The sequence below is a fragment of the Gorilla gorilla genome, chromosome 7 (genome assembly GCF_029281585.2).
Source record: "Gorilla gorilla gorilla isolate KB3781 chromosome 7, NHGRI_mGorGor1-v2.1_pri, whole genome shotgun sequence".
NCBI classification, from domain to species: Eukaryota; Metazoa; Chordata; class Mammalia; order Primates; family Hominidae; genus Gorilla; species Gorilla gorilla.
In genome coordinates, this window is record NC_073231.2 from 146,516,663 (window position 1) to 146,529,392 (window position 12,730).

Genomic DNA, 12,730 nt, shown 5'->3' on the forward strand with positions numbered 1-12,730 from the left:
AAAACCAGTAAGAAAATGATAGTTACTTATAATTGGATCAACATACAAAAAGAATGTCATTTGGCCAAAGTAATACGGTTAAAAAAATAGTGTCTATAAAATCACCATATAAAATCTTAGTATGTACAAAATTCTGAATGGTTTCATCTACTGTTGAGTTGTTTAAACTTGGCTGTGGGTTCATGCAAGTTCCTCCTTAAGAACTTTGGTTAAAACTGTTATGTGGATACACTTTAAAAAAGTGAACCAGAATGGATTAACTGTGCTTTCCATGAAACATTACAACTTTCAAGCAGCTTTTTCCACATTGATGGTTTATAAGAAGCTGTTGCAAAGATTGCTAATAGGTATACTAAAAAACAGTTGTAGGGGCCAGGTGCAGTGGCTCATGCCTGTAATCCCAGCACTTTGGGAGGCCGAGGCAGGCAGATCACCTGAGGTCAGGAGTTTGAGACCAGCTTGGCCAACAGGGTGAAACCCCGTCTCTACTAAAAATACAAAAATAAGCCAGGTGTGGTGGTGCATGCCTGTAGTCCCAGCTACTCGGGAAGCTGAGGCAGGAGAATTGCTTGAACCTGGGAGGCAGGGGTTTGCAGTGAACCAAGATCGTGCCACTGCACTCCAGCCTGGGAGCCTGGGTGACAGAATGAGACTCCATCTCAAACAAAACAAAACAAAAAACCCAACAACAACAATTGTAGGATTCTATAACTCAACAACAAAATACAGTATGATTTAAAAAACAGGCCAAAAAAGAAAAAAAAAACGACATTTTTCCAAAAAAGATACACAAACGCTCAAAAAGCAAACAGATGTTCAAGACCTGTATGCAAATCAAAATCACACTTAGATACACTTCACATCCATTAGGATGACAATTATTTTTTAAAACACACACACAAAACCCCAAGCTTCAAAATAACCCCCCAGAAAATAACACGTTTTGGTGAGAATATGGAGAAACTGGAACCCTTGTGCACTGTTGGAGGGAATGTAAGATGGTGCAGCCGCTCTGAAAAACAGAATGGTAGCTCCTCAAAAAATTAAAAATAGAATTATCAGTGATCCAGCAATTCTGAGTATACACTCAAAAGAAATGAAAGCAGGGTCTCAAAAAGATATCTGTATATCCATGTTCCTAGCAGCATTCTTCATGATAACTGAAAGGTGGAAGCAACCCAAGTACCCTGTGATGGTTCAGTAAATAAACAAAATGTGGTGTGAACATACAGTGGAATATCATTCTGCCCTAAAAAGGAAGAAAATTCTGATACATGCAACAACATGGATGAACTCTGAGATACTATGCTGAGTGAAATAAATCCATCACAAAAAGACAAATACAGTATGATTCCACTGATAAGCGGTACCTAGGGTAGTCAATTCATAGAGATAGCAAGTAGGATGGAGGTTGCCAGGGGCTGGGGGAGGGGAAAAGAGGAGGGTTGTTTCAAATGCACAGAGTTTCAGTTTTGCAAGGGAAGGGTTATGGAAGTGGATGGTGCTGATGGTGGCACAACATTGTGAATGTACCTAATGCCTCTGAAATGTATGCTTAAAAATGGTTAAGATGGTAGTTTACGTTATGTGTATATTACTACAATGAAAAAAAAGTATGTTCGAGTACGTTTCAGAAATACTGGCTTAGAGCAAAGTTCGACCACACTCTGTGAACTGGAGGACACCTCTGTGCAACCAACATGCCAGTCTGTACTCTTTAAAAGGAGCCACTGCTGACTTTCCTTGGACCTAGTGTCCTCTTTCTTTCTTTCTCTCTCTCCTTTTTTTTTTTTTTAAAGAGATGGGGTTTCACCATGTTGGCCAGGCTGGTCTTGAACTTCTGACCTCAAGTGATCTGCCTGCCTCAGCCTCCCAAAGTTCTGGGATTATGGGCATGAGCCACCGCACTCAGCCCCTAGTGTCCTTTTTCACAGGACACCTGTCACTGCCTGCTAGGATCCCACTCCATTGAACAGAATTTGGAAAACATTAGTTTACTGGCATGATATTTTTATTTATTTTTACTCTTTTTAAAAGAAAATTCAGTGAACACCCACATACCCAACCCTTAGCTTAAGAAAAACAACACACATAAATCCTCCCAATGTACCTTTCTTCAGCTGGCTCCTCCTCACAGGTGCGGGATCTGAATTTGATAATGATCATTCCTCTACTTGTCTTTGCACTCCAACAACGTAACCACATCTCCCTAAGTCTTACACAGGATTATTTTGCATGTTTTTCAAGTTTACCTAAATGGCATCATACTGTAAGCATACTTTTGCAGCTTTCTCTTTCACTGCAGACTTTATGTGTGAGCGGTAATTATTAAAAGAGTGTACTGCTTCAAGACACTCCCATCCTAGTGTTTACTGACAGAAGAAAACAAGATAGGAACGGCAATTCAGAATAACTGCGGTTCTCACTAACATTGTCACTGTATGGTGCCTTCGTGAAGAGCTTCTAAAGCATCAGTTCTGACTTTGGTGGGGTGGGGGGACCTAGAGACATCTATCAACTGGCACCACAGCTTACAGGAAACAAGAACATTTTTGCCAGTACACAAAATGACTCTATTTTACCTTCACCATAGGGACATACTCCTCTGGTGGGGCTGGCTGGATTTTACTGGACATCTCGATGACAGCTTTCACCAGGCCCGTCACATTCTCGTACACCTTATCATTCGACCGGTCCAGGTTGGCAGTAGGAGGGGGGCTGATTTCCTGGGGCTGAAGCTGACAACACAGAAGCCAGTCATTTTTCTGCTCTCCAGCAGATGGCGTGAGATCACCACAATCAAGCTAGAGAGGGTGTTTACAAGAGATGAAAGCAGATTGCAGAAGGTCATTGATTTTCTTGTGTGTGCGGGATATAGTTCAGATTGAGAATGACAGTAAAGTAATTCCTCCAAGTGACAAATTAGGCAGTATTTTTTTTCTAACTTTGAGCTCAGTTAAAGGAAATGAGATGGAATCATACATATTATACTAAAAACCCCAGATTCTTTCAGAGACCTGATTCAATGTCCCCTCACCCCAAAATCATTTACCACAAGATAATAATCCATCTGAGAATTTACTGAATTTTAGACAAAATTACCTATTTGGCTAAAGAGTCAAACATTCTATATGAAGACTATAAGGATTTCCACTTAGTTTGAATTCTGCAGTGAAAATGGTATGGCTCAGCTTAGCTGCCCTCAGCCGCCTAATGGAAACATGTTCTTTGTACAATTATAAAAAGCTGACATATGAATGCACTTTAAGGGGATAGCATCTGTTTGCAGGTCGTGACTGAAGTCAAAGCAGCAGTGGTGTCGCTAGGAGCCTCTCTGCCCAAGACCCCGGTTTCAGCCAGCTCTGTGCTGACTGCTGGAAAGCACCTGGGCCTACGCTTATAAAGCCTCAGCTCTCTCGCCCGGGCAACTGTGATCAGGGAAGATGAGGCCAAAGATGTAACAATGTCCACCTAGGGCCTGGGCACAGAAGAGACATCAACAAATGTTACTAAGATAACTTGAGCACTGATGGTGGAATAACATGAGGGCCTTTGGGAAATCTTCAGCAGTATTTAAAAATTCCAACTGGTTAGAATTATACCAGCATAAAATGGAATACATATATATATATATATATATATACACACACACACACACTTTTTAAAAAAGACTAACTTGTAGTACATATAGTTCAATCGTGAACCTGATGCCAGTGCTCAGTCTAAATATAAGTTCCCATTTCTGAACCCTTGGGTGCTTTTGCCCAAGTAATCTGGAACAGATTAATTCTTGGTTGTTCCAAAGTCTGGGTATGAGATAGAAAAGCACAAGAATAATTCATTTACTGCAAAGATGTACATGTCTCATTCTTTTGCATATATAAACACTGCTTTTGGCATCTGTCAGTCATGAGAGCTGACAAAGCAGGCCGAAGTGCCCTCCCACTTGGGCTTCCTGCTTTCCAGTCCAAAGTTACATGCAGAGAGCCGGGTGTGATAGAGAGAGCTGGACAGACACACAAAGACACGATGTGCTTACCCTCCATGGCTATTGTCGAACGGAAGGTGAGGAAAAGTTAAAGGAATTTATCAGAGAAAGGGAAAAAAGAAAAACAATATTAATAAAGGCATCAGACAAATCCCCCATAAAAACACATGAGCAGAACAAAAAGGAGCTAGTTTCCAAGCCTGCCCACCAGCTCTCACTCACTGTTGCCAGGGTGTGGCTACTGTTGCCAGGGTGTGGCTACTGTGCCACCTGCTCACTGCCCCAGCACACTGCATAGAGAGGTCTGCCATGCACCATGCTCAGTTACAAAACAAATGCAGGGAACATGCAAAGCCCGAGGAACAATCCAGCAGCAGTGCAAGGTCAACAGAATGAGAGCTCTTCAAAAAGAAACGAGGAGGAGGACATATGGTTTTAATTACTGAAAAGTGCCCATCTGAATTCTCATAGATTCAGGAGAAACTGCAGCAGCCTCAATTCCCAAGCCCGGCCCCTCAACATCCTTGAGATCCACTTCATCATCTAGCCATAATGCTAGCATAAAGATTCCTGACTTGGGGCTGAATTTAAAGATATTAGGCCCAGCCTGGCCAACATGGTCAAACCCTGTCTCTACTAAAAATACAAAAATTAGCAGGGTAATGGTAGTGCATCCCTGTAATCCCAGCTACTCGGGAGGCTGAGGCAGGAGAGTCATTTGAACCTGGGAGGCAGAGGTTGCAGTGAGCTGAGATTGTGCCACTGTACTCCAGCCTGGGCAACAGAGCGACACTGTGTCTCAAAAAACAAACAAACAAACAAAAAAACACATACACACACACATTGGGAGCTTATTTTAAAAACAAAAAACAAAAGTAGAACAGAAACCCCTTTTTTGAGCTGATTCTTATGATTAGGTTCTACTACTTGAAACTGAGCAGTTTTATTTAATGTGTTTTCTCTAAAGCTCAAGCCAGGGCTATCCTACTATAACCACATCATTTCTAAGAGATGACTTCCTGTATTTTATTTTCTGCACTGAGAGTCACAGTGTGGTCTTCTGTTTAACTTCATAGGATGTACCAGTTCAAACTACATCAACAAGGCTTCTTGAGGAGGGGGCCACAGGGTGTTTCATCAAGAAGAAATAGACAATTCTATAATTCTAGGGAGGTTGTCACCTGTTTAAAGCTTCTGTCCTTTTCTACTTTACCCTTTGCCCAATTCTTGTGGTAGAGGGGCACTGTCATAATGCTTCTAGGGACCATTCACAGTGACATTCCAGAAGGAAAAGCTGTTTGGAAAGACATCCTAATGGTTTTCTATTTTCTGGAGCTTGACAACTTGGAAGCTCCTTGGCAGGCAGTTGATAAACCCTCTATAGATGAAGCCAATTCCAGCCACTTAGGTTGATGCTTAAAGACTCAGTTAAGAACCAAAATGCAGTGCTACCTAGGAAAATTTGAGACTGATTCTGGCTGTTATTTGGATGAATTATTTTAGTTATACATAAAGATAAATATTTTAGTATTAGTTTTTTTTAGGCAGAATCTCGCTCTGTCACCCAGGCTGGAGTGCAGTAGTGTGATCTCAGCTCACCACAACCACCGCCTCCTGGATTCCAGCGATTCTTGTGCCTCAGCCCCCTGAGCAGCTGGAATTATAGGGTCACACTACTATGCACGGCTAATGTTTGTATTTTTAGTAGAGACGGGGTTTTGCCATGTTGGCCAGGCTGGTCTGGCACTCTTGGTCTCAACCAATCCACCTGCCTTGGCCTCTCAGTGTTGGAATTACAGGCGTGAGCCACTGTGCCTAGCTGCATTGCGGTATTAGAACAATACTGTTCTTTTAGGATGGATTCAATGACCTCTACCAAGCAGACAATGAAGAAACAGAGGTGTATATTTCATATTATTTAAAAATCTACTTAGGTCGGGTGCGGTGGCTCATGCCTGTAATCCCAGCACTTTGGGAGGCCAAGGCGGGTGGATCACAAGGTCAGGAGATTGAGACCATCCTGGCTAACACGGTGAAACCCCGTCTCTACTAAAAATACCAAAAAAAAAAAAAAAAAAAAAAGACGGGCGTGGTGGCGGGTGCCTGTAGTCCCAGCTACTTGGGAGGATGAGGCAGGAGAATGGCGTGAACCCGGGAGGCGGAGCTTGCAGTGAGCCGAGATCGCACCACTGCACTCCAGCCTGGGCAACAGAGTGAGACTCTGTCTCGGGGGGCGGGGGGCGGGAATCTTTACTTAATGTAAGTACACATATTATTTTCAAGATTTCAATTTGCTTCATACCCTGTCCTAATTATATGTATTCGTTATGTTATTCCAGCTGTGAAACATGTTTCATAATGATGTCAGAATTCTAAGGTGGTACCGATCTACCTGTAAAGTTGGTTTTTCATTGTAATACAAGCCATTTTGAAAGTCTGTTCTTTTGGCTTATGAAAATAAATAATTCATTAATCTCATTCTGTCCCCTTTTCCTTTTTTAAAGAGATGGGGTCTCACTATGTTGCGCAGGCCAGATTCTAACTTCTGGGCTGAAGTGATCCTCCTTCCTCAGCCTCCCGAGTAGCTGGGACTATAGTCACAGAGGTGCGCCACCATGTCTGGCTCCTTTTTAGAAATTTATTGAAAGAAGCCAATATTGGGAAGGGTGTGTCCTTCCTCAATTTTCCCTGGAGAAGACTCAGTGTGTCTTTAACAGAACTGTCAGGAGGTATCCTGGGGCTTGGAGGCCTGGTGAACTGAGGAAGTTCCTGATTCCCAGGCACTTACAAGCCGCTGGCATGAACTCTGGGCACCAACCCTAAGGGCAGAGGCATCCCTAGCCCAGTTGGTACTTTCACTATGGCCACAGAGGCCTGGCGTGGCCATAGAGAGCAGGCTAGTTTGTGCCAGTGGCTGCCCATTCACCCTCTGGTCACCTCCTCAATGAACACTGGCAAACCTGTGCCCTCTAAGCTGCAGGCTATCCCTCTGGGCCTGGAGATGACATTTTTTTCTTACCCTGGACTAACTTTCTGATGACTCTGAGAAGACAACAATGTATCTACATCTAACGAAGCTTCAGCTTTGGAGGCGAGTGCCTTTTAGTCAAGTATGTGCTCAGCCAAGCCTGCGGCCAAGCACAGCTCAGCTATGTGGAGGCTGTGTAACCTTGAACAACTGCTTAATCTCTGTGAGCCTTGGTCAACTGAGAAATGATACCACCACCAATCCTGTGAGGCTGACATGAGAACTGATAATACATGAAAAAGGACTGCCACAGAACTTGGTAAAGGGACAACAGTCAATAAATGGTGGTTATTGGTAAAGCAAAGTTTATCTTAACCTGATATGACATTTTTTGGATTTTAAGATGTCTTCCACTATAAGATGCATCTTTTTTTTTTTTTTTTTAACCTCGAGACGGAATCTTGCTCTGTCGCCCAGGCTGGAGTGCAATGGCATGATCTCGACTCATTGCAACCTCCACCTCCTGGGTTCAAGTGATTCTCCTGCCTCAGCCACCTGAGTAGCTGGGATTACAGACATGCACCACCACGCCCAGCTAATTTTTTTGTATTTTTAGTAGAGACGGGGTTTCACCATGTTGGCCAGGCTGGTCTTGAACTCCTTGTGATCCGCCTGTCTTGGCCTCCCGAAATGCTGGGATTACAGGCATGAGCCACCACACCTAGCTCAAGATGCATCATTTTTTAATGAACCACTAAGAAAGCAAAAAAAAATGCTGCCAATTAAACAAAAACACCATCCCAATTTTAGAGATATTAAAATGTGAATAAAAGGTATATGACAATTGAGAAATAGCGTCTATTTTGAGAGGTAATTTGTCATTTTAAGTGGAAAGTAAAAAGATCCCATCTCCTTACAGGACACAGGCTAGAAAAGAAGAGCCTCCTCCGTCAGATCTCTCAGGGAGGAGGGCTGCTGCTCTAGTGGCTCCAGCACTCGGTGAGGGCTGGTGGGGACCCAGGAGAGTCACAGGCGCCAACAGTTCCAGCTGGCACCCCGCAGGGCAGGCTGCACCTGACTTCTGACTGCCAAACTCAGAAGCTTGTGGTTGTTTGTGCCTGAGTCAAACACTCCCCTTGGTTTGAGGATGGCTCTACTTAGCATACATTGCTTTTACAAACCCAATTCTAACTTTAAATGGAAAATAAATAAGTCTTCCATGAAGCCACACTTATAAACTTGGAGCCTACAAAAAGTCCTCACTTACCCCAAGCATTCTGATTTAATTAATTTTTAAAACCAGAAACAATCTTGGCACTTTGTTCTAAAGAAAACATTCTGTCTGATTAGAGGAAGATGTATGTAGAAAATCAGAATCTGACTGAGTTCCTAAAATCTATTACACTGAGAGGAAAATGGAAAAGAAAATGTTTGCATAAAGCTTTTCCCTGACTCTCAGAGAGGTTCAGAACCAGACCAATTGACTCCTGGGTCTCACTGCAGCTCCACTCTGCACTGTTCTATTTTCAGCACCAACTCCACTCTATGACATGAACACGGTCAACTGAGAACTAGGGGACACCACAAATCCTGCAAGCAGAAGGTGCTGCACAGGCTCAGATGCCCACCTTGACACCCTCGTTGTAGCTGTCAGCAGGGCTGCTGAGGCTGGCAAGGCTTCCCAGATGACCGGGAGCTCCAGGGCGAGGCGGTTTCTTTGGTGGAGCTGCAGGATCTGGTGAGAGAGAATGATTCCCATTAAGTCATGTGCGTTAAGAAAGATTAAGAGGCTGGGGGCAGTGGCTCATGCCTATAATCTCAGCACTTTGGGAGGCTGAAGCGGGCAGATCACCTGAGGTCAGGAGTTCGAGATTAGCCTGACCAACACGGAGAAACCCCATCTCTACTAAAAATACAAAATTAGCTGGGTGTGGTGGCACATGCCTGTAATCCCAGCTACTCAGGAGGCTGAGGCAGGAGAATCGCTTGAACCCAGGAGGTGGAGGTTGCGGTGAGTTAAGATCGTGCCATTGCACTCTAGCCTAGGCAACAAGAACAAAACTCCGTCTCAAAAAAATAAAAAAAAGAGAAAGAAGGCTGAGCACAGTGGCTCACGCCGGTAATCCCTAGCACTTTGGGAGGCTGAGGGGGGCGGATGCCTGACCTCAGGAGTTCAAGACCAGCCTGGGCAACACGATGAAACCCCATCTCTAGTAAAATTAAAAAAAAAGAAAAGAAAAGAAAAAAAAAAATTAGCCAGGCATGGTGGTGTGCACCATAGTCCCAGCTACTCGGGAGGCTGAGGCAGGAGAATTGCTTGAACCTGGGAGGTGGAGGTTGCAGTGAGCTGAGATCACACCACTACACTCCAGCCTGGGTGACAGAGTGAGACTCTGTATCCAAAAAAAAAAAAGGAAAGAGAAAGAAACCACTGCTAAATAAATGCGTACTGCTGTTCTTACAAAAGACACTAATCTTGCATTCTAAGGAGGCATTTCTTTCTTTCTTTTTTTTTTTGGAGACCGAGTGTTGCTGTGTCGCCCAGGCTGGAGTGCAGTGGCGTGATCTCGGCTCACTGAAACCCTAAGGAGGTATTTCTGATGCATTATACCAACAAATTCTTTTTCCCAATACTCTAGTAATGAGCTGAATGTGGTAAACATCGTACTTGCTGTGGTCTGTAGAGGAAAAATTAACCATGAGGGTATTCCAAAGCTATGACACCATATACATTCAAAACCTGCTTTCATCAAATTAAACTAACTTCTTTCCGCCCAATTCTTTTCTTCTTTACCTGGTTTACCCACAGGCTGATATATATGTTGGTTTCCAATCTGTGGGAAAAGAAAAGTTCAGTCAATGCACTGGTATATACAATTGAGTAATGACCTCTCTCTCCCACCCTGTCTATCCACCCCCTTGAACTTCTAGGCTAGATTCTAGTGTATCAAAATGAACAAAACAGGGTTCTGCATAAGGTCTCAGTTGGGGTGGGGGATCAGGCAAATAAGCAAATGATGCCAATAGCATGTGTGGAAAGGGCTGTGAGAGAAGCAAGCATGGGACACTCTGGAACCACAAACACAGTGGTCATAACCCATTTAAAATGTTCTTACACAGCTGAGGAGAATGTAAATTAGTACAACCTCTATGGAAAATGAACTAGAAAAACTCAAAATAGAACTACTTATCAAAGAACTCAAAATAGAACTACCATTCAATCCAGCAATCCCATGACAGCATATACGCCCAAAGGAAAACAAATCATTGTATCAAAAAGATACCTGCACTGCTATGTTTATCATGGCACTACTCCCAATATCCAAGATACAGAATCAACCTAAGTGTCCATCAATGAATGTCTGGATTAAAAAAATGTGGTGTATGTACACAATGGAATACTATTTAACCACAAAAAAGAATACAATTGGCTGGGCATGGTGGCTCATGCCTGTAATCCCAGCACTCTGGGAGGTCAAAATGGGCGATAACCTTAGGTCAGGAGTTCAAGACCAGCCTGGCCAACATGGCAAAATCCTGTCTCTACTAAAAACACAAAAATTAGCTGGGCGTGGTGGTACATGGGTGTAATCCCAGTTACCTGGGAGGTTGAGGCAGGACGACTGCTTGAACCCAGGAGGCAGAGGTTGCAGTGAGCCAGGAGGCAGAGGTTGCAGTGAGCCAAGATCGTGCTACTGCACTCCAGCCTGGGCAACAGAGCAAGACTCTGTCTCAAAAAAATAAATAAATTAATTAATTAATAAATATATATACATATTCCTGTCTTTTGCAGCAGTGGGGATGGATGCAGTAATGTGTAGGCCATTATCTTAGGTGAAACAACTTACAAACAGAAAACCAAATCCTGCATGTTCTCATAAGTGGGAGCTAAATAATGCGTATACACATACGTAAGAATGTGGAATAGTCACTGGGGACTTCGAAGAGTTGCCGGGGTCGGTGGGGGCGGGGGCGGGGGGGAACAGCGTTAAGACATTACTTAATGGCGCCAGGCGCAGTGGCTCACGCCTGTAATCCCAGCACTTTGGGAGGCTGAGGCGGGTGGATCACAAGGTCAGGAGGTCGAGACCATCCTGGCTAACATGGTGAAACCCCGTCTCTACTTAAAAAAAAAAAAAGCCAGGTGTGGTGGTGTGTGCCCGTAATCCCAGCTACTTGGGAGGCCTGAGGCAGGAGAATTGCTTGAACCTGGCGGGGGCGGAAATTGCAGTGAGCCGAGATCACGTCACTGCACTCCAGCCTGGGCAACAACAGAGGGAGACTCCATCTCAAAAAAAAAAAAAAATGACTTAATGGGTATAATGTACACTATTTGTGTGATGGTTATACTAAAAGCCCAGACTTCACCACTATACAATATATCCATGTAAAAAAACTGCACTTATACACCTTAAATTTATACAAATAAAAAAAATTTGAAATGTTCTTATATGGATGTCTCCAGTTGACCTCTAAAGGGTTTAAAATCCCAGGACTTCCCAGTGTCTGCATCCTCTCCTGCCTGGCCTCCCAACTATCCTTATCACAAAAACAGGTACAACCAGAAAAATGATGGGAAGGGGCTTGGTAGCACTGGGTGTGTAGATTCCCATGGGCCTACATTGTCATCACCCCCAAAGCACTGTGTGTGTCAGGACCTGTTGTTATACCTCCATCAGTTCTAGGCCAAGCCAGAGAAGCCAAACCACAGCCCAGAACTTCTGTCCCAGGCATAGGATAAAGTTTCACTTAACACCAGTTCTCCTTCAAGTTGTCATACCTGAAACTGCACTTAAAATAGTCTTTCTGAGGCTAACTACCTGGAAAAAAATCTTTTTGGAACTATGTTCTACTTTTGAAAAGAAAGACTTTTCTTGCTTACTTTAAAATAATGAACTAGCTAATAGATATAACCTAAGACACTTTACTTTCTATTGAAAAGAGATCCACTTCTTTACAAGTGCTATAAAAATAGCACACAAAATTAAAATTGTTCCTCCCTCACACAATCAAGTTGTTTTCAGCATGTCATTTAACACCTCTGATTTTAAAGACTTGCAAAAAGTCTGAGCTTGAAGGTATGAAGAATGATACCATATCAACTTATTTTTGTGTAGCGCTTTCTACTTTATATATCACTATCATATCATTCATTTGTTCAATGAACAGTTATTGAACATCCGCTTTGTTCTAGCACTGTTCTAGGTATAAAACAAAGATCCTGCCTGGGGAGCAAACAGCTAACAATGCAGTGGAAGGAGACAGATAATAAACAATGAACATGTATTAGTATATTCTGTGTTCTGTTAGGAGAAGCTGTGTCCCACAAAGAGATGGCTGGGATAGAAGGAGAGGAACTACACGTTTTTTGGTATTGGTTGATTGATTAAGTGAGTGACAGAGTCTCACTCTGTCGCCCAGGCTGGAGTGCAGTGGCACAATCTTGGCTCACTGCAACCTCTGCAGCCCAGGTTCAAGTGATTTTCCTGCCTCAGCCTCCTGAGTAGCTGGGATTACAAACGCCCGCCACGATGCCTGGCTATGTTTTTGTATTTTTGGTAAAAACGGGGTTTCACCATGTTGGCCAGGCTGGTCTCAAACTCCCGACCTCAAGTGATCCATCCACGTGGGCCTCCCAAAGTGTTGGGATTACAGGCATAAGCCACTGCGCCTGGCCCTTATTTTTATTTTTCTGAGACAGGGTATTACTCTGTCACCTGGGCTGCAGTGCCGTGGCATGATCTTTGTTCACTGTAGACTCGACTTCCTGGGCT

General features: G+C 43.4%; 1 protein-coding gene across 25 annotated transcripts in view; it reads right to left on the reverse strand.

Moving 5' to 3' along the window:
- Positions 1-12,730, reverse strand: part of PTK2 (protein tyrosine kinase 2) — a 340,227-nt gene that overhangs the window by 7,626 nt on the left and 319,871 nt on the right. For 15 of the 25 annotated variants that reach the window (XM_055349579.2, XM_055349577.2, XM_055349578.2 and 12 more), the window contains 3 exons: positions 9,751-9,790; positions 8,585-8,691; positions 2,583-2,738 (listed from right to left, as the gene is read on the reverse strand). In XM_055349579.2, coding sequence (XP_055205554.2) covers positions 2,583-2,738; positions 8,585-8,691; positions 9,751-9,790 — 303 coding nt within the window. Of the gene's footprint in view, positions 1-2,582; positions 2,805-8,584; positions 8,692-9,750; positions 9,791-12,730 lie in introns of all 25 variants that reach the window. The other 10 variants (XM_063709537.1, XM_063709531.1, XM_063709538.1 and 7 more) reach the window with 1 other exon arrangement.